Source organism: Eumetopias jubatus, unplaced genomic scaffold (genome assembly GCF_037043125.1).
Source record: "Eumetopias jubatus isolate StellerSeaLion01/CBP00866 unplaced genomic scaffold, mEumJub1_p1.0 scaffold_8, whole genome shotgun sequence".
Classification (NCBI taxonomy): Eukaryota; Metazoa; Chordata; class Mammalia; order Carnivora; family Otariidae; genus Eumetopias; species Eumetopias jubatus.
This window is the reverse complement of record NW_028274814.1, coordinates 32251109-32271861: the sequence shown is the minus strand read 5'-3', so window position 1 is coordinate 32271861 and position 20753 is coordinate 32251109. Positions and strand designations below refer to the sequence as shown.

Here is a 20753-nt window from a genome sequence, read left to right as displayed (position 1 = left end):
CACCTGCGATGCTGCCCGGCCCTCGCAATGCTCCCACAATTGCTGTGATCCCGCCCATCTAAGATGCTCCGCCCGCCTGCCATGCTTTTCTTTCCCCCAGGGGTGCTCCCCAGCGGACCTTGATCCTTCTCCCACCGGCGACGCACCCTCCACCTGCCGCCCGGCCCGTCTGAGACCATCCGCTGCCCCCGCCCCCACCTGTGGCGCTCCCCCTCTGCGTTACTCCCGCCCACGTTCGGCGCTGGGGCGGCCCGCTCCCCTCGTACCTCCCCCCAACCTGCGGCGCTCCCCCACCCTGAATGCACCACCACCCGCCGAGCTCCGCGACTGGCCTGAAGCGCGCCCCCGCCCCGCGGGTCCCGCCGGCCCGCCCCCGGCGCCCAGGAGCCCGCCCTTGGCCGCTCATTGGCGCGCGCCGAGCGGGCGGGGCGGACGGTTCTGAGTCGCAGTGGCGCGGGAGGGGGCACTGCCTGCTGAGCACCCGCCCCAGCACAGTCTCGGCCTGCTCGCCATGGACGACGAAGATGTCGCCAACCGCAAGGTCTCCTTCCGAAAGTGCCTGGAGCACCTCTCCGGGGCCGGCAAGGCCATCGGAGTGCTGACCAGCGGCGGGGATGCCCAAGGTGCGCGACCGCCTGACCGGGCCGGGGGATAAGTGATGGGAGGAGGGACCGGGAAGAGGGGATGGGGTACGCGGGGCAAGCGGGGACAAGCGATGGGAGCCCCAGGAGGAAGCGAGGAGGAGGGGGTCCTGCGGATCAGAGAAGGGTGGGGGAGAAACTCCGGCGCCCGGGAACCGCAGGGGTACCTTCCGGGGCGGGAGTGGGCGGTGCAGCCTCAGAAGGAGTCGCTGCGGGGCTGGGGGCCGGAGGAGGGAAGAATATGGCCTTAGGATCCTTTATCGGGAAGATCAATTAATTTTCCCCCTCCACGTTTAGTTTTTAAATTGAGACTGGCGGTGGGGTCTCCTGGACGGCCCTCGGAGGTCATTTCTCGTCCGAGTCGTAGGGTGGGGCCGACACCCCTGGGAAGCTTAGGAGTCGCGCGGCCACCTGGATGCCGCGGCCCCTACCCCCCCCGCCCCCCGCCCCCACCGGGTGGAAACAACGGATCCCCGCCGCGCGTCCTGCGGATTCGCGTCCCCCGCGCGGCGCGGGCGGGGTCCCGGCTGTTGCCCGGTGGGGCGCGGCGGGGGGCGCGAGGGGACCCCGCCCGGGATGCCCACGGCCCAGTTTCCGCTGGAGGCTTTCCACCGCTCTCCTGACAAAACCGAAAATTGAAATGGGTCACAAGGCCCGCCCCGCCAGCCTCCTCTGGCTGGGAAGGACCAGGAAGCCGGGACTCCGGGACGTCACCAGCACCCGGGGCGCGCACTCCAGCCCTCCTGCCCCCACCATGTGGAGGCAGATTTGGGGGGAGAAGGGGACCCAAGCCCAGGGCCCGCGGATACCTAAAGAGTATTTAAATTTAAAGGAGGGGGTGACATGGCCACGCCCGGGCCCCTGGCGCTGGGTGCACGTGGGGCCACAGGGATTTCCAGACGGTGGGGTTTCCTGATGCAGGTAAATCCCTGGATGGGGCGAGCCGCCCGCTAGAAAGTGGATCGCCGCTTTGCGGGCGGTTGCGTCCCTGGAGCCTAAGACCGCCCAGGCTGGAGACGCCTCCCCAAGCTGGGTTTGGTTTTTCTTTCTTCCTCTTTCTCCTACCCCTGGTGCCTGACTTTCCCAGATTTCCAGGACACACCAGGTGGAGGGATGCTCAGGTGCTGCGCCGGGCGCCCTCGCCTGCTGCCCACCGCCTGCCGTGCTCCTGACCTTGCCTTCGCCCTTGAGCCGGGCGGGGCTGGCGCGGGGGCGGCAGGTTGGGGCGCTGTGGCCGCAGCCCCGCCCGCCGCGCGTCTACGTGATGCCCGGCCAGTCGCCGCCCGTGCGCCCTGTGCCCTTGACCCTAGGCATCAGGCACCGGCAGCCGGCGCGCGGCGCGCAGTAGGTGAGGGGATGGCGCTCCCGCGCGGGCAGCGTCCCGGGAGCGTGAGTCCCCGGCGAGACCCGCCTCGTCCTGTTGTGGGCGGGGACCGCGGGGCCAGTCACCGCCCCCACTGCACGGGCCTCCCTTGCGTCCACGAGGGAAGCCGGGCTGTTCTGTCTGATCTGGTATTCTAGTAAAGTGAGCCCCGATGTAAACATTCCGGAGAAGGAAAAGGTGATAGAGCCAAGGCCCGGATTGGGGAAATGCAGTGTGACACAGAGGATATCGCCTGCGTGACGTAAATGAACACCCAGAGGTTTGCCACGTGGAGCCCTGGTGGGGTCGCGGTGGGGCTAAGAGTGGCTTCCTACCACATGGCATAAAGAGCACGTGGGTCTGGAGACCTGCCCTAGCACGAATTAGGAAGCATAATCGGGGCCCTGCAAAGGAATACAACGTTGGCACAGGCAGAGGAACTAGTCTCTAAAACCACCAGGCTTCAAGGCCAGAGTTTCAAGGTTATTTGACAATTAAGGTGCTGTGTCTGTTGAAAAAAAAAAAGCATTTATGGGTCCACTCTTTGGAATCCCTGTCCAAGAGTTTGCTCAGCTACCTGGTAGATGACCTGCAGGCACTGGGGACCGCGGTGCAATACACAGAACCTAGCCCGGCTCAGCCACTTGTGAGTAGTTCCAATAGGGGCCAGGAAGTCCACGTGTCTTCTGCTCAGTGGAACAGGGTACTCTGAGAACCCAGATTACATGAGAAGCCTGCTTGGTTGGTGTCAGGGTCTCGGGAAATGCACGATGCTCTCAGCTGACACCTCTGGGCTGGCCCAGGGAGAGAGTCTGTGCTCCCCGCATTTCACCCCAGGCAGAGGGGAGGTTTCCTTGGACTTCATGCAAAGCACGGTCTCCTGCTTTTATGCTGCTCTGACCTGATGGAGCATCTGGATGCATTTCCTTCTGAGAAAGCTCATCTGGACATATGCGCAGAGGGGCTGGTCTCAGCAGCAACACGTTTACAGACCCTTAGACAAGGTCATTCCTAGAGATACTGTCTAAGACGCTCGGTTCTTTTGCCATTTTATCCTGACTCCAAATTCTGTCAGTACTTGATTTTCCCGGCGATAGGGAGATTTTTGCTCCTTGCTAAAGATCCAGGGGAGCATATGCAAGTCTTAATGTCAGGTTTTCCAATCAGATGTGAAATTTTGGTCAAATTCCAACCGGGGGGTGGGGGGAGCATAGCTGCTATTTATTGGGCACGTTTTGTGTCCCTGGAGCTTTACGGTTATCTCCAGGCCTGATCACGTTGCTCCCAGGTATGTTTGTCTTCGTTTTGGAGGTGGGAGGAAGACCTACGGAGACGTAAGTGACCTGGTTGGGGTTACACAGCTCGTATGTGGCATCTGGCAGGATTTAAACCAACTTCTGTCAGATTTCAGTCCCAGGGACTTCCCAGGAGGCCATGCTCTTCAGGGGCCTTGTAAAGTGAAAGTCCAAGTTTTAAAGATTTTATTTATGTGTGCATGTACTTACTTATTAGAGAGAGAGAGAGACAGTGGGGAGGGGGGAGGGGGAGAGAATCCCAAGCAGACTCCCTGCTGAGGGCGGAGTCTGGCTCGTGGCTCGATCTCACGACCCTGAGATCATGACCTGAGCCAATATCAAGAGTTGGATGCTTAACCCACTGAGCCACTCAGGTACATCCAGATGATTTTTAAACACCTTTGGTAGTGGAGCAGAAAGCACCTTTTTACAGGGATAGCACTAGGTCAGCCAAAGCCAGAGTGATGAAACACTTTGTTTTCCACTCAAATGTAGTAATTATTAAAAAGCAAAAGAAAATCCTGTTTCTACTGCCCCAGCCCTGCCCACTACGGAAGGCTATTTCTAGGGCTACTTATTTTTCTCATTCTTTGGGTTCCTTCTGCTGTCACAAGGAATGTCTGCAAGTTAAAACTGATTTTCCACCTTGCTGGACAGACAGCCTTTCCATGACTAAGTAGCCACCCTCGAGCAAGATTGTGTCATCCACCAAAAATGATTCATGGGCATAGACACAGTCTGTGGGATCAGCCCAGTGCAGATGAGAAGGTGGAGAAATTGAGTGCCCCCTGTGGGCAGCGTGGCCGTAAAGTCCTCTTTCTGCCTCAGGCGAAGCAAACACGAATACAGTATCCAGAGAATTCACATAAATTGAGTCTGTGTCAGTCTTTAAAAGAACAGCAAGTCACTAATGTTTGCTGGTGGCGGGCGCTACGCTCGTGTGCGCTAACTTGTTCTTGGTTCACGCGGGAGCGAGTGAGCTTCGTGAGGAACAGGCTTCCTTGAGTTCTAAGTGGTAGACGGGGCCGGGCCCTGTGGCTGCAGAGAGCATGAGAGGTGGTCCAGCCCAGGACGCGGTACGAGGCAGGCTCTCGGATGTTTGCTGGATGGCTCCCCCTGAATTCCTGTATGGCCCTGTGGGCCACTTCCTTTCTTAAGTGCCGGGTGACTGCAGTTCTGGCTCCTTCCTTCTCTCACTGAGTCATTTCAGTGACTTGAACCTTCACTAATCAGAAGCACTCTTCTATCTGCAGAGCAGGATCTGGGAATGGCTAATGCCTCAAAGCTTGGAACTTTATAGCAGTCGGCAGAAATGTGGGGCAGTAGTGACTGGAGCCCAGCGTGGGGCGGTTCGGCCATTGATCACGTACTGCTTGAACACGGCACTGGGGCCCTGCTTGTGCGGGTTCCTTCTGTGCTCATCCGGAGCTGTGCTGGCTGCAGAGCCCAGGTCGGTGCAGAGGGAAACAGGGGCTGGAACTCTGTACACATACGTTCTAGAGTGGGGGGATTCTTTTCCATGTAAAATTTAATAATTAATTTAGCAAGCACAGTTGCGTCTTGGAGGCGCGTGTTAAAACTACGGCGCTCACCCCCGTGAGTGCCGTGGGCAGTCAGCCATTGCACCCTCTTCTGTAATGCACACACTCTGCGTGGCACCCCAGGCGACTCTTAGAAGCCAGACGCTTTGTCATCTTTCAGAAAAACTCAATCCTGCCTTGGGGGGAACAAACAGCTTTGGTTCAGAACTGAAACCTTTCATCAGGGAGAACTGGGACCCGTGGGACACGCTCCACCAACCTGATGGACCGTCAGAAGCAATCACCGTTAGAAGCCTGGAGATGGGCCAGCAACGTGGTAAAGGCAGACGATGGGACACCAAACTGTAGGCCTAGTGCGGTTGTAACTAGGTTGGCAAGGTGTATTGGGATAAAGAACAGGCAGTCTTATGTTGAGAAAAAGCAAGCTTGGCACGGTGCTCCCTTTTTATTTGCTGCAGCGCCCCTGCAAGGAAGCCCCCGTGTCCTCCCACCGCCCCTTCGTCCCCTGCGTCCTCGCCACTGTATACTTAGCATGCTGGGAATTACAGTAATTGTGCTTGTCAGGACAAGAAGCAGCAAAGCGTGTGGCGGAGCAGAGCCTCGAGGGTCAAGAGACTGATTAATAGGTCCTGGTTCCTGGTTCTGCGCTCTGCTAGCGGAGGGCAGGGCCTCCATTTTTCGTTTGCAAAATGAAGGACACAGAGTCACTGACCCGCTGTCCTCTCCCCTCCTCCCTTCAGGGGAAGGAGGAGCACAGGGGGAGGCGCAGGAGGGAAAGGGCAGCACACCGCTCAGGAACCCACCAGCCCTCCTGCTCCTGGGGGCTCGCGAGCCTCCCCCCTCCTGGTTGCACAGCCCTTCTGATTTTGTGGGTCTGGGTCTAGCGGGGGCCTGAGAATCACACCTGGTCCCCCACGCTTGCGTCCTGGGTGCATGGGGCAGTTTCGTAGGAGGGCTTTCTGACCTTGATGAGGACCTTGACTGGGAAGGTTAATTACCCTAGGACCCCTTGTATAAAAAGGTGTAAATAAGTGACGTGGCTGGACGTTTCTTTTGGCCAGAAAATGGTTGGATGAGTGGTGTAGGGTGACTGGTTCAGCTCTGGGTTAACATTCCTACGGTCTAGTTCCCCTTTTCATGGCCTCATCCCACCAATGAATGATGACCACGGAGGTGTGAGGCCATGCCTCAGGCCGACAGTGGACCCCCGTCTCTCAGCGGGCTGGCACTGAGTGCTGGAAGCAAGCCAGACCTAGGAAAGAGCCCCTGTTTCTGTAAGGCCCCAGGCACCTGTGGTCAGGGACCCTGCACCCGACCCCCAACCCACAGGGGCTGAGGCATGAGCTGGGGCAAAGCAGCTCTGCCGAGGCGGGAAGTGTGTGTAGGGGCTGGGAGGAGGGGATGGGTGAGGTTCCCCGGAGGGCCAGCAGTGAGGACTTTGCATTTACCTTGTGGGAGCAAGAAAACCCCTGCAGGCCCTGGCTGCTTCTGATAAGGGTCGTTTTGTGGGGCGGCCAGGAGGGGTGGGGTGGGGAGCCCAAGTTTAGGGTCTTATGGGGAGCGGATTGGGCCATGGCTGGAGGGCTGCAGGGGTGGAGCTGGGCCCGCCTGCCGCAGGGTGCCCCTATGGCGAGGACTCAGGGGTGTGGGGTGGATTCTGTAAGTGGAGGGTTTGGCCTCAGATAGGGGCTCATCTGTATAGCAGGAGGAAAGGCCGAGGCCGGGAGCAGAGGTGGCAGCAGGTAGGCTGGTGAGAGAATGTTCTTTACAGCGGTGCTTACACTGGTGAGCAGTGGGAAGACCCGCGGAAACCCATCAGCAGGAGCTTAGCCACTTTAGGTACCTGGAAGGGAATATTCATCCCCTTCTGCAAAGAGCTTTGCACTGATTCCCGCAGTAAGATAAACACGCTACTGCTACAGAGTAGATTCAGAACTAGATCCCATGCTGTGCGGGAGAAACAGGCTCCCACGCAAAGCCCATTACGTATGTGACTTTACCCCGTCACCACACGAAAACAATTAATTGTAAATGTGACCTAGTAGTCAATCCCTCATCAGTATAAAGATCATCAATAAGATATCCCACATTCTTTTTTTTTCCATGCTGAGCCATGCAGGCCGCTCTGACTCGGCCATCCCAGGGACAGTGGGGCTCCAGCACCCGGGGTGGCGATCGTGAGTGGACGGTGATGAGCCGGGGGAAATGGCTCCAGACAGTCTGGTCTAAAGGGTTAAGTAAGGACCTGATTGTACTCTTCAGATCACCTGGGAAACAACAAGAATGAACCCCCATTATTTTATTAGAATCAACATACCCTTTGCTTCTTGCAGATATCCCAAGTTTAAATGTTATCAGAGTAGATCTCTGGAGGCATTTGGAAACAGGTCCGCCGCACTCCATGACCTCAAGGAAGGAATGATCTTTCTTTTTCTTAATTTAAATTATTAATTTTTTTATTATAATGTTTGAAGTTTTTGTTTTCATTCCGGTATAGTTAACATGCAGTGTCATATTAGCATCAGATATACCATATAGTGACTGATTGAACAATTCTTTTTTTTTTTTTTTTGAAGTTTTTATTTTAATTCAGGAAGGAATGATCTTAATGGCCCCGCTTCCCTGCAGGATATTTTAGTAAGAAGCAGCGGATATGTAGAATCAAGACAGCGGTTTAACGGCCTGTTTTGTCTGTCTCATCTCAAGTACTGATCACACAGTTCCCACTCAGCTGCTCCTAATTTTTTCAAGGTCTGTTTATTTCATTTTTGGTTTCCATAACCAACCTCTCCATTCCCTGCGGGCCAGGGTCTAAATTTTTACAAATGACAAGGAGGTTACTTTCCAAATATTACGATTCTGACCTGGTAGCAGGATTACATTTTCCCATGGTAGTAATGAGGAGAGTTGTTTGAATTCCCGGATCCGGCTACCAACACAAGAGCAAAAGCACGAGGAACGAAGCCCATCGTACAAACTGTGTGACAGAGGCCACGGGAGGACACGGGGGTGTTCTCTGCTGTGCTTGGTTTTTGTCCTCCAGGGGCCCCTCCTTGGAAGGTGTCCACCTGTAGGGCCCAGCCCTACACTCCACTGGCAGGGAGCCCTGGCAGACCCAGCAGGCCCTGCCCCAAACAGTGAAACCCAGAACTGGGGACCAGCAGCCCTTTTTAATTCCTCAGGGTTCCCTTAGGAGATTCTAATGCACAGCCATTGTACCAGAGGGAATTCTCTCGTCTTTTAAGTTAAAATATAACGGAGACTAAGGTTTATACTCCAGGTGTGCCCTTTGTCAATTCTGTTCCCTTGGCTTTCTGTTTGTCTGCTCAGAGCCTGACTTCCTCATCCCCCGGGGGGGACTCCGGACCCCACAGGCTTGCTGTGAGCATCCATCCGCCCTGAGCTGGAGCCACAGCCCTACCCCACGCCCCACGCCCGCCCGGGGCTGGCTCCAGCTGTGGGAAGAGGCCAGCAGGTTTAACTCAACTGCACTCACTTTCAGTAAAAGCCCAGGGAGGCTGGGAGGTGGTTCTTAGGATGCACTGGCTACAGCTCGCCCTCCCGGGTAACTTGTGGAAGATGCCGCATCCAGCTCCTCCATCCCTGCCTTCCAGAAGGTCCTCTCCTCCCCAGGGGGCTCTGGCAGTGCCGAGGGGACACCCAGTGCTGCAGGTGACCGGCTCCTTCTCAGGTGAGCACAGGTTCACCCCAAGAGGCCGGGGTGCGAGTCAGGCGCTGAGGCTGGTGTGAAGGTGTGCGGGCCACCCATGACAGGTCTCCTGGGCGTCCCGTCTGGATCACGTGTACTTGTCAACAGTTTCCTCCTGTCATTGCTTACGTTGGCTAGAAACCACCCCCCCCCCATTTATCGTGCCTTTAGGAGCGACCCCCTGGAGCTGTGTCCTCATAAAGAAGGGGTGCTCAGGAGGGCGAAGGCCTGACGTCGGGTATTAATCATGCCGGTCCCCAGTGATCGTGCTGGTGTGGTTGAAGCGTTTGGGGTTAATTTCCCCGGGACAGTGGCCGCCGAGCGAGTCCTAGAATCCTGGGGTCTGGCCGAAGGGCCCGCGAGCAGCTGGGCCTCTCCCTCCCGCTACGTGCGCTGCGGACCGGCCGCGGAGACGCGCGCACCTCTGCGCGCACAGGCGCTAACGCCCCACACGTGTGCCCTTGTCCCATAGCGCGCGCGGGCGTGGGGCGCTCTCCCAGCGAGAAGGGGAGTGGGTGGGCTTTCTGGAGGTTAGGAGCCCCGTCTCGAGGTCGCATCCAGCAGTCCTGGGGGAGCTGTGGGTTGTGCTGTGTAGCGGGCCCTGAGGTTCAAGGATGAGCATCCTGGGGGCGGGGCCAAGCAGGTAGGCGTTCCCAGGTGGAAAATCTCTCCCTGCAGATTGGCCTGCAGGTCCCGTAGGACCCAGAGCAGGAACGTGGGCGAATTCGTGCTTTCGGAGGCTGATACGGTCGACCTCCGGCTAGTGCCGGGACAGGGCAGCCGCGTGGGACCACGTTTCTACGGGGGTCCCGTGGCTGGCTCCAGCGGGCAGGCAAGGGGAAAGGACGCAGGGCAGCTTTTACTTTTTAAGATGTTATTTCTGGGGCACCAGGGTGGCTCAGTCAGTTAAGAGTCCGACTCTTGGTTTTGGAGCAGGTCAGGATCTCAGCCCTGGGTAGGGCTCTATGCGCAGCACGAAGTCGGCTTGGGATTTTCTCTGTCCCTCTGCCCCTCCTCTGGATCACTCTCTTTGTCTAAAATAAATAAAATCTTAAAAAAAAAAAGATTTTATTTCTAAGTAATCTCTGCACCCAAGGTGAGGCTTGAACTCACAACCCGGAGACCTGGAGTCACATGCTGCTCGGGGTGAGCCAGCCAGGACCCCCTGATTTTTTTTTTAAGGACTTCATTTTTTGGAGCAGTTTTGTTTCATAGCAAAATTGAGTGGAAGGTGCAAAGAGTGCCCGTATCTCCCTGCCACACAGGTGCACAGCTCTCCCCACGTCCCCGCCTTGTGGCACGTGGGTTACAGACAAGGAACCTGCACTGACTCCCCATCCTGTGGGGATGGAAAGCCCGTGGTTTCCACCAGAGTCCCTGCTGGTGGTATGTGTCCTCTGGGTTTGGACAGATGTGGAATGACCGCATCCACCCATGGAGCATCAGAGAGAATAGCATCACTACCTTTCCGGTCGCCCCAAGCCCCTGGTAACCCTGATCTTTTTTCTGTCTCCATAGTTGTGCCTTTTCTAAAATCTTTTTCTTTTTTAACAAGAAGAATGTAATTATAAATTACTTGTGTAATTGCTAACCAAAGAGAAAAAGCCGCTTCAAGTCCTTCTGGCCATGGTGTGGATAACATTAGAGGGACATGGCAGGATTCGGGGCAAAGGTCAGGAGAAACATCAGTTTTACAGGCAGGGGCTGGGGAGGGCATGTGTACTGGGCGTGAGTCACAGCGAGCCATACCTGCAGCAAGGTATGTCCAAACATGGGCAGAAGGTGGGGGCGTGAGGGGGGAACAGGAGTCCATCTCGTCTTTTTTTTTTTTTGTAAGATTTTATTTATTTATTTGACAGAGGGAGATACAGCGAGAGAGGGAACACAAGCAGGGGGAGGGGCAGAGGGAGAAGCAGGCTTCCCGCTAAGCAAAGAGCTCGACATGGAGCTCGATCCCAGGACCCTGGGATCATGACCCACCCAGGCGCCCCCATCACGTCTTGATATATGGAGTTTGTGGGGTCTGGAGGGACAAACACCTGTTAATCAGTAGGTCGTTCAAATTCTTCATGACATAAGCGAGGTTTGAACATGAAGTAGTGAGACTCCAGATACACACATGTCCACGTCCATGTAGATTTTATCCATGTGTGAGCTGTGGACTGACTTCTAAGGTCCACAGCTTGTCCAGCTATGGGCCTATGGCAGCCCTTCACACTCGGCACCTTCGAGAGCCAACGGCCTTATTCTCGCATCTCAGAGGAGGGTCAGTGTGACATGAACGTTTCTACCCACCTTCTGAGCAGGTTTACCATTCCTGTACACACGAATTGAGTCTCTGTGTCTGTTAACGCCCCTGGGAGCCACGGCGCCTTCCATGTGCCGTTACCAGGAGTGGCCTTTACTTCATGGCCGGTGTTCTCAGCATCAATCCCGACGTTGGTTTCTGAAATGTAAACTTGTGGAGAAGGCAGACTGGAGCTGTCGGTTGGGTGTGCTCAGGGAGTTTGGCTGGGAGCCCCGGGGGCTGTGCACTGGAGGCTGGGGACTGTGTCCTTGCCCAGTCCCTGGCCCGGCCCCTGTCCTCATGGGCCTAACTCTTAGCCGCGGTGATGACACAGGATTCTGCAGGGGCGCAGTCCAGACCTGTTCACTTAGGTCTCCACAGTGGTTACATGGCCCAGATGTGCTGCTCAGAAGTGCAGCTCCTGGGGAGAGCACATGGGAGTGTGGCAGACACACGAGACCATGTTGCACGAAGCTGCTTTAAGGGGCGCCCGGGTGGCTCAGTTGGTTAAGCGTCTGCCTTGGGCTCAGGTCAGGATCTCAGGGTCCTGGGATCAAGCCCCGCCTCGGGCTCCCTGCTCAGTGGGGAGCCTGCTTCTCCCTCTGCCCTTCCCCCCCACTCATGCTCTTTCTTGCTCACTCTCTCTCAAATAAATAAATCTTTAAAAAAAAATGCCACTTTTAATCCCCTTTAAGTAACAGCCCCTGGGAAAGTGTGGAAAATGTCCTAGATTTATCTTGAGTAGGTATTATTTATAGTATATTGGTTTAATTTTTCTTTTACTAAAACAGCATGACTGATTTTGAATGTAAGGCCATTGACTAAAAAATTGTTTTCCCCAGTAGCTGCTAATGAAATCATGTATTTTTCTTTCATCTCCTCCTCAAATCACTGAAATGGTCCTTTTCCATATAAATTTGAGTTAGGCTAACTGCACATGAACACCCCTCCCCTTTGGTGTCTAGTGAGCGGGCCGTGTTGCCTACAGCCCCCCCCCCCGACTCTAAGGTACCCGGGGCTCTCTCACGATGACATGCAGCAGGCTGACAGTGACCCCGGAGGGATGCGCCAGGCCCGTCCTCCACGCGAGGAGCCTTCTGGAGCCTTTCTATGCCGGCCCGCGGTTCACCCCTGGGCCCAGCAGGTCCAGTGTTAGCGCCAGAATCGCCCCAGCCTGGTCACTGATTCCTGTCCCTGTTCCTTCCGCAGGTATGAACGCCGCTGTCCGTGCCGTGGTGCGCATGGGAATATACGTGGGGGCCAAGGTGTACTTTATCTATGAGGTCAGTGTTGCGTCTCCCTCGCGCTTTCTCTGACTCAGGGACCTGTGCCTCGTGCCTTCCTCAGGCGCTGCTGATCCTGATGTGCATGCTCAGGCCAGGCCAGGGCCCCGGGGGCCAGGGGGTCCCGCAGGGATGCGGGACAGGGGTGGCGCTCCCTGGTCTAGGTACAGGTCTGTGAGATCTGTGGCAGGGAGGGCTCGGGGAGGGGAGAGCCCACGGGGCGCAAAATGGTCTCATGGGATTAATGTATTTATGTGTGGCCCTTCTTCCCTAAAGAGGAGATATATTCATTTAATATGGGGGTGAATTTGAATAAGTGTTGAGGTAAGTGGGAGAAAACAGCCACTTTAAGCTTTTCCTCATTACCGTAGAACCCAGACCGCCTCCCTAACCACTGTTTATGTGTTAACTTCGAAACCAAGCGCCTGAAACAAGACGACAGCCCTGGCCCATTAGCTCCTGGGGTCCTGACCACGGAGAAGTAAGCCAGGTTCGGAGGGAAGGTGCCAGTGTAGTTTGGACCGTGCTAGTTATTTCAAAAACTATCAGGAAAAAATATTTATATTTACTTTTTAAATTTATGAAATCTCATAAAGCTGAAAACACAGAAAGAAGAGCATATGTTTTTTAAATGGCTTGATTCCTGCAAAACCACCGTTGGTATTTTGTATTCTGATTCTTCCTGGGCGCCTGTGTGCAGCACCGACCCAAACCCCCACTCCCGCCTGCCCTCCGGGAGCTGACTGTTACTGTTCAGGTCCTTTTCTCCTTCTGGGAAGTGGCTGTTCATAAGCCTGTGCTCCCTGGGCCACATAATGGTTTGTGTATTGTTTGCTGGAAAGAGGGTTTTTTTTTTTGCCCCGGGCTTTGGTGTGCTTTTCCGAGCTGTGGTTCTGTGAGTTTGGGGTTTGCATTTATCTGGTTTGGGTGATATTAACACGATGGGCCCAACCAAAGCTCTCCCAGACTATTGTTTGGTCTTGTTCTGTTTGCAGCTCTTTGGGGTCACGTTGTGCCCTTGAGTGTCGGCCCTGGGCTGAGGCGCTGGCCACCAGCCGCCCCTCACCAGCACGGACAGAGTGCCAGGCTCCCCAGGCTCCCTGCCCATCCCCTCCATTCGACGTCCAGTGTCCTACAGGTGTCCATTCGTGTGTGCGTTCCTGCTACTTCTGGAGACTGCACGCACACGGACCTCCCTGCCTTTTTATCTTATCTTATTCCATTTTGGGGAGGGGTTGCCTTCTGCCTGAGGGCTGAGAGAGACCACCACCCCCTGGCCTGACCACAGGTCCTCTGTGAACCTGGTTTTAAAAATCTTCTAGGGGTTGGGGCACCCTCAGATCAGAAGATTACAATCTTCTGTTGTAATTAACAGTGTGTTTTCAGATCTGCCGAAGACGGATCTGCCTGGACCCCCTGGCTTACAGCATGCCCTGCAGCGGGTGTCACCCTGGTCGGGGGCGCTGCAGTGGTGTACGGGCTGAGCTTCTGTCGCCAGCCCCCCCTGGCTCTTTGAGGTCACAGCGGTTGTGGGAGGGAAGGGAAGGAAGTCATATCCGGTATTTCATAGTGAAAGAAACTGACCCGTGTTTCTTTAGAAAAAGAAAGTTTGCTTTTTCCATGTCTTTTGTCACCGGCAGGGCTGGGGAGAAAGCTTGCTTTTTCCATGTCTTTTGTCACCGGCAGGGCTGGGGAGAAAGCTCCTATGCCCCATCAAACCAGTAACAGGGCTGGGATCTACCCCCCAGGGGCGTGGATGTCTGGAGGCATTTTTTGACTGTCCCATTATCAGGGGTGGGAGTGGTGCTCCCGGCCTCTCACGCATGGGGAGCAGGGATGCTGCTCAGCAGCCTGATGCCCAGAACGGCTCAGACAAAGAATCCGTGATCTGGCCCACAGTGCCCACAGTGCCAAGGTCTGGAAGCCCCGCATTGAACCAAGGGCTGGACGTGTCCTTGGCGTGAGTGTCGTGGACAGCAGGGTGGGCCTGTGCGCATGCGGAATCTTTGGGTGTGGAAACTGACATAGGAACTGTCGACGTTAATCCTTCAGATTTAAGACTTATGTTCCTGTTGGTTTTATTGGCTCTGTATTCTGGGAGTTTTAGATAGGATATTTAGTGGGACCTCTGTTGCCAGATTGCACACATTTCCAGTTAAGGAACTGACCAGGAACACAGCAGCTATGCCCACACCTAAGGACGTTGGGGCTTCCTTAGGAGAAGAGCATCTTGGATTTTCTTCGGAGGAATCCTGACCTAGGAAACCAGATGCCTCCATCCCATTGTCCGGTGGGAGAGGTGGCCTGCTCTCCGTGGCCTGCTTTCCGCCTGGCCACTTTTTTTTTTTTTTTAAAGATTTTATTTATTTGCCAGTGTGAGCGTACAAGCAGGGGGAGCGGCAATGGGAGAGGGAGAAGCAGGCTCCCCGCTGAGCAGGGAGCCCGATGTGGGGCTTGATCCCAGGACCCTGGGACCATGACCCGAGCTGAGGGCAGACGCTTAACCGACTGAGCCACCCAGGCGCCCCCCTCCTGCCCACTTGAGGAGCCATGTTCTTCACGCCCTCTCTGAAAGGTGGGGTGGGCTTGGCATCCTGCCCCTTCCCGCCCACAGGTGGGCAGCGAGGAGTCCTGACTCTGAATGGGTCCCATGTCTTTCAGGGAAATGCAGGGGATTTGTGCACTTTCTCCATCAGGAAGAGCCAGAGAGAATCCGGGCTTAGGGTAGTGAGTGTCAGGACGACTGTGTTTTCGTAATAACTGGTTTACTGGTAATTGGGTCTTGGGTGGAGGATAAAGGGTGCGTGGGGAGAAGAGCAGAGGCTCCAGGAACCAGGAACAGTCCGCCCGTGAGTCCTGGAGACGGGAAGCAGACAGGAGTAGCCTGGAGCTGGACTCACATGAACTGAAGTCATCGGTCTGGAGAGTGGACCCTGCTTCTCGCGACACCCCTCCCCCCCAGAAAAGAGAAATTGTAGGGAACCAGGGCTGTTCTTTACAGCTGAATGGGGGGTGGTCTTGGGCTTACTGGAGACCAAGCCCTCGGCCAACCTCAGACCCTCGGGCTTTGCCCTGGGAGACAGTGTGGAGTGCACCAGTTTGGGGGTAACATCAGCTCTTCGGGACAGATGTCGACAACCCTGTCTCTGAAATCCAAGCCTCTCTAAAATCTGCCAGTTTTTCTTGACTCATCTGTGCCCTCCTAGTGTGACTGCCTCTAAGACGGGGCCAGGGGGCACCGGCCAGGACCACCCCGTGCCCCACAGTCGTGCCGGGTTTGTCTCCAGATGTGGGCACTTGTCCTCTGGGGGGGCAAACTCACCCCTGTCGGGGATGCCCATCCGAGACCTGTTTGGACTCAAATTGAGAAGATGTTTGGTTTTGTTTTTTAAAACCTCGTTCAGCAACCTGTCCCACATGTGTGTTCGTTTGTGGTCCAGTTTCTGAGCTTGCCTAGAGCTTTCAAGGTTGCCAGCACACCTAAACAGTTAAACAGGTTAGTGTCATGTAAACAAAGGGTTTTGGGTTTTTTCCTTAGCAGAAAGTTTGTGGGAAGCGGATTGATTGGAGAACACTGACATTTCTGCCGAGGGCCTGGCACCGGCTTCGTGCTGTCTGGCTGGCAGCTGGGGGGGGGCTATAAATCTGGGCCAGGTCTACGTGTGGTGCATGACGAGCCCAAGGGCGCCATCTGGGGAGGTTGGGGCGGGTGGTGGATTAACCCATTCTTTCCACCTATGGAGCCAGCTGTTTTTTTTTTTTCTCTTTCTAGGCTAGGGTTTTTCCTTAGACACCTACAAATGTCTTTAGCAGCTTGGGGATGGTGATGGCAAGGACATCACATGGTTTTTCAAGACCATGCTCAGTAGACCACCCTGGCTTCAGGTGGACCAGGGGGAGGAGATATGTTCTCTGTTCCTGTGGTCTTGGTCGCAGAGACAGGCTAGTCCTATTTCATGCAATCTGTGGGCTCAAAATCCTATGAGCTGAAGGTTTTCCTGCAGATTGACAAAAATTACAGCTCTTTAAATAGGACTCACTTAAAAAGTGTTTCCTCTCTATAATAACACTTCCCCATTGGGCATGCTCATGCCGACATGTAAATCTCCACAGGGCCCATCTCCCTGCTTTCTGAGGCTCGAAGAAAGGCTGGAGTGGTGCCCATCACATTCAGCAGCCGATCGGGTTAAAAACAAGTATCTCTGCGCGTGCTGGTCAGGACTTCCTACTGAGGGGGCCTCAGAGCAGCTCAGAGCACTGTTCTAGCCTCACCAGCTTCCGGCTGCAGGTGCAGGGTCTGGCCTTGCCCCAGAGGCCCAGGGAGGCTTTCTCTCTGGACCCCGGCCTCCCACAGAGCTCAGCGGGCTGGGGCCCTGGGCATCAGGGCTGACTTAATCCTCGGATAAACAAGCTTTAATAATGTGTCTGCTAATAGATTAATATCATTTTCCCCTTCCAAACATAAACCCTGTTTGCCACAGGGCACATGACTTCTCGGATCTGATGAGCTGCCTGCTTTCGCAGTTTTGGGAAAGTCAGAAATGGCATGCTTGTGGCAGAAACACAGACAACCCAAACCTCACATTTCCCAACGGAGGCCGGGCAGGCCTTTCCAGACGTGGTGGTTCCCCGCCTTGGCCTGACCTCCCGTCGGGGCCGGGCTCTGGGCTTCCCCGCGTGTCGTGTGAGGCGGACGCTGCCTGAGCAGCTGGATGCCACCCAACGGCAGGAGAGTGGGCCTGGGTGCCGGGGTGGCCTCTGCGGGGCGTGTCTGGTTTGTGATCCCTGCCCTGACCCATGCCGTCTCTGCCTCCCCCTGCCCCCAAGTGCCAGGAAGGCTGGGCAGGGTGAGGAGGTTTTACACACAACTCTTCCTGCACCTTCACTTCCTTAAAGTCAGAGCTGCTTCACCACAAAACGTCTGTCTGAAAATAGTACTAGGATGCCCGCACGTGCAGTGAAGTGTACCAGTCCGCAGGTGACCGGGAGGGGTAGACTGCCAAGCTGGAGCAGGTCTGCCCTTTGGCCAGCGTGCAGCACACGAGCGGACCCGTGGCTGGTGCGTGGACCCCAGCCATGCTCGCCCTGAGCACCTGCTCTGTGACCGGTCCTCCTGCCGTCCCCATGGTGCCCTGGGCTTTTCACAGGCTCGTGCTAGTTACTGTTTCAGCGTTTTAATCACAAAAGGATGGTCTCCTTCACCGCCTGCGCCCCTCCTGTGTGTTATCACTGTGTGGCTGGGTGAGGGGCTGTCTGAGAGGTAGCTAGCAGGCTCTCTGACCTGGAGGAGGCACACCTGCTGCGTCCTGCTTTGGGTTTTATAACTTACCCAGAACTGGGGATTAGCAGCTTTGGCGTCAAGAAATCTGATAATGCTGGATGGCTAATAAATCAATCCACTGGTCTCTGTTGCCAGGTTTCCATAAGCATGAAGTGCTTGACCTTGCACGTTCTGACCTATTTTAGAAGGTCAGAGTTTGACCACCTCTCGCCAGAGACACAGGCAAAGGTGATTTGCAGGCATCGTCCCCGAAGTCATGGGCTCCTTGAGCTGGGGTGGCTGTCAGGCCCTTCAGGCCAGGGCATCTGTGCCCCAAAGGGTCCTGGTGGGGGCCGAGCGGGGGCGGGAAGGACTGCAGTGAACGTCCTGTAGCAGAATAGAGTCATGATTCCTGAACTTTGAAAACCGCTGCCCACCCAGAGGACCTCTGCCCACCTCTCTCATGCCCACCTAGTCTTGCACGATGGCATTTACCAACTCCAACGCTTGAGCAGTTCAGAGCTGACCTGTCTATGTGCTTGCCCTCAAGGTCTGTAAGCGAAATGCTTTAACTTACTAAGAAATAAGCCAGGAAGACAAAAATATGTATTTACTCAAGGCAGCAAAGCATGAGTAGAAGTCTGTGGTGTTGGTCACCATGATATCTAGAAAATACTTTTGAAGGATGCTATCTTTGGTAGACTGTTTCCGCTGGTAGTTGGAGTGTTTGCCTCTCAAACAGTGAGTTGTTGACCCAGTAATTCAGGAAATCAGATGCAGGAAAAACCATTATCAAGTTGAGAAGACAGGTGCACTCATCAAACATACATGTTCAAGGGGAAAAGCCCACTTGGCCATATAGCGTGGGACTGGGATTTCCCTCTGGGTCTTTAATTTAAAAACCATATGTAGTATGAGATCTATTATAAGAGAAAGCCACCGCAGTGGACTAGCTCTGACTCTCCTCGGAACGGATTTAACAGGTGCCCCAAAACGCAGGTCACAATGACCTCTGGATGCAGCACTGTCTCTAGAGGAACAAACTGGGGACTATGCTGACTTTGCCCGTTGCTCAGAACCGTTTCAAACAAGAAGTCAAGCTGATTTCAGAGTCTGTGGCACGTTCCCAGATGTCACTGAACGGATGGTGCACTTGACGGTCTCCTGGGCTCATCATGGGAATGAGGATCAACAAGGCGGGCAGCGTTACTCGGGGTTAAAAACTAAGTGTGGCTTTGAAGGGTTTTCTGTGGATTTTATTCCCGTGCGAGTCATCGAACTGGCTCTGAAGGCAAATTCCCCAAGGAGAAGTTCGGAAAATATTTTGGGCTCTGGCTGTATTGGGATAAAGTACTCAAGGCTCCAAAGAGACTTCCACAGAAAACAGCGCATCCGAATTTATAAATTACAGTACATTTGTGTAAAATCAGTCTTCTTAATTTAGTAACCACTTCCTTGTAAGTGAAAGACTGCTGAAAATTGCAGTTGGGAGATCTTTTCGAGGGTTGCACGAGCTCCATGAGTCTGCAGATGGAGGGTGAGTCACTTCCTGCCGCGCCCAGGCGTGCGGTCAGGAGCGCACTGTGGATGCACTAATCACAAAAATCCCTTTATCGCTTGCAGTCCCAGGGTCTCTATGCCGCATGACATACAGTAGTATCTTTGGAGAACATTCTACGTTTCAAAATACGTGTTAGGAATTACAGAACAATTTTCCACGTTCCTGCTCCAGCAGTTTATCCATGTTTTTATTAAGTCACTATTTAGATGCTGAGCAAGAATCCTGAAGGTGAAGAGGGTTTTTGTGTTCCCAGCATGGCCCCTGTGGAGCAGCAGAAGCTGGGCACAGCGCTTGTCCGGGGGGCACGAGCTGCAGGAATCCTCCACGGGCTGGGGCTGACAGCCACCTGCAGCGGAGACACCCCCGACAAGCTGAGGACGCTCCCCCAGCCTCTGTGTCCTCATCAGCCCTGCAGGGTCGGGGCAGCCCCAACCCCTGGGTCCCCAAGGGGGAGTGTGCAGAAATCACTCCCACGGCTGTGGTTGTTGAGAGGGTGTTCATGTCCTGTTTTTGCCAAAGCCCGTGGATAGTGCACTTCTCCACCCTGCCCCGCCTGGGACAGCCTCGCGTACACCTGTCCTCCGGGCCTCAGGAGTAATGGTTTCTATCGTCCTCAGCCGCGTGTGCACGGGCTTGGGAGGTAAGACCTCATGCCTCCGCAGAGGGGCCATGGCCGTGTCCGCGAGGTGCCCGAGGCTCTGGAAGCTGGAGCCAGCCCGCAGGCCCGCTCCCGGGTGGTGTTCCCCCGCCCCCACCAGGCCTCTTGGAAGTGAGCTCAAAGTCTGCACCGCCGCAGATGCAGACTTGTTGAGTGCTGTATCTGAAGCAGGCCGTGCTGTGGCATGCAGGCAGAGTGACGCGGGCTGTTCTTTACAGGAGCCTGGGAGTTTGCAGCAGTCGGTGAACTGGATCCTCCCTCTGTCCTCTCTCTGTCTGTCTACCTTCTAGCTATCACCTGGCTCTCTACCTGTTTTTAATATTCTGCTGAAGATCCCTGGGACTCCCTTAGAAGCAGGGAGGGCTTGCTTTTGCAGCCTCTGTGCTTGGAGAGCTCACACACGGTGCCCCATGTAGATACCGCCTCTCTTAAGAGCTCCCTTTCCAGGGACAGGGCCTGGATCAAATCACACTCCAGCTTATCACCCTCACCCTCCACAGTGACAAGCACAGCAGCTCAGTACTTTATATGGAGTGGGCTAAAAATGCACAATGCACACCCTGTAAGGTTCACGGAGTTGCATTTAGAAGGTGTGCGTCACTGCCCCGTGAAGACAGTGGGCCTGTGCTGGGGGCTGTGGGGTGCCAGAGCCCCAGAGTCACGTCCTCCGTGCAGGGGGTGCAGGGAGGCCAGCCAGCTCCAACATGTACCTGCTCTCAGCTTCTCTGCTTTGTTCCAGGCCACCGGTCCCTTTGCTGGTTGTCACACGTTAACACCTGTGTGACTGTGACACACACAGGTTTATGTGTATTTATGTATATGTACACTATGTAGTAGAAAATATTACGTGACTGTACCGTATTAGGTGTTATATACAATGTATACTCTGTATAATATATGAAATACATATTTGTTGTATCTGTAATAGTAATTATATGAATATGTTAGAAATACAAACATGATTATATATTACATGTAATATAATATATTACATGTCATATGCAATGTGTAACGATATAAGAAACATGTACAAATGTACACACAGGTGTGCACAGGTGTGTGTTGGTAGCCAGGTATGTGTGTGACAAATAGGAAAGCGGAGGGTGGCATGGAATGAAAGAACAAGGAGAAGTTGAGAGCAGCTTCACTGTGTGT

General features: G+C 54.7%; 1 protein-coding gene across 7 annotated transcripts in view; it reads left to right on the top strand.

Annotated features, from left to right (window-relative positions):
• Window positions 1-436: 436 nt before the first annotated feature.
• The window catches only part of PFKP (phosphofructokinase, platelet), a 48866-nt gene continuing 28549 nt past the window's right edge, over window positions 437-20753 (top strand). For 3 of the 7 annotated variants that reach the window (XM_028114680.2, XM_028114679.2, XM_088025829.1), the window contains exons 1-2: window positions 440-623; window positions 12046-12119. In XM_028114680.2, the coding sequence (XP_027970481.1) occupies window positions 512-623; window positions 12046-12119 (186 nt within the window). In that variant the 5' untranslated portion in view covers window positions 440-511. Of the gene's footprint in view, window positions 624-12045; window positions 12120-20753 lie in introns of all 7 variants that reach the window. The other 4 variants (XM_028114684.2, XM_028114682.2, XM_028114683.2 and 1 more) reach the window with 4 other exon arrangements.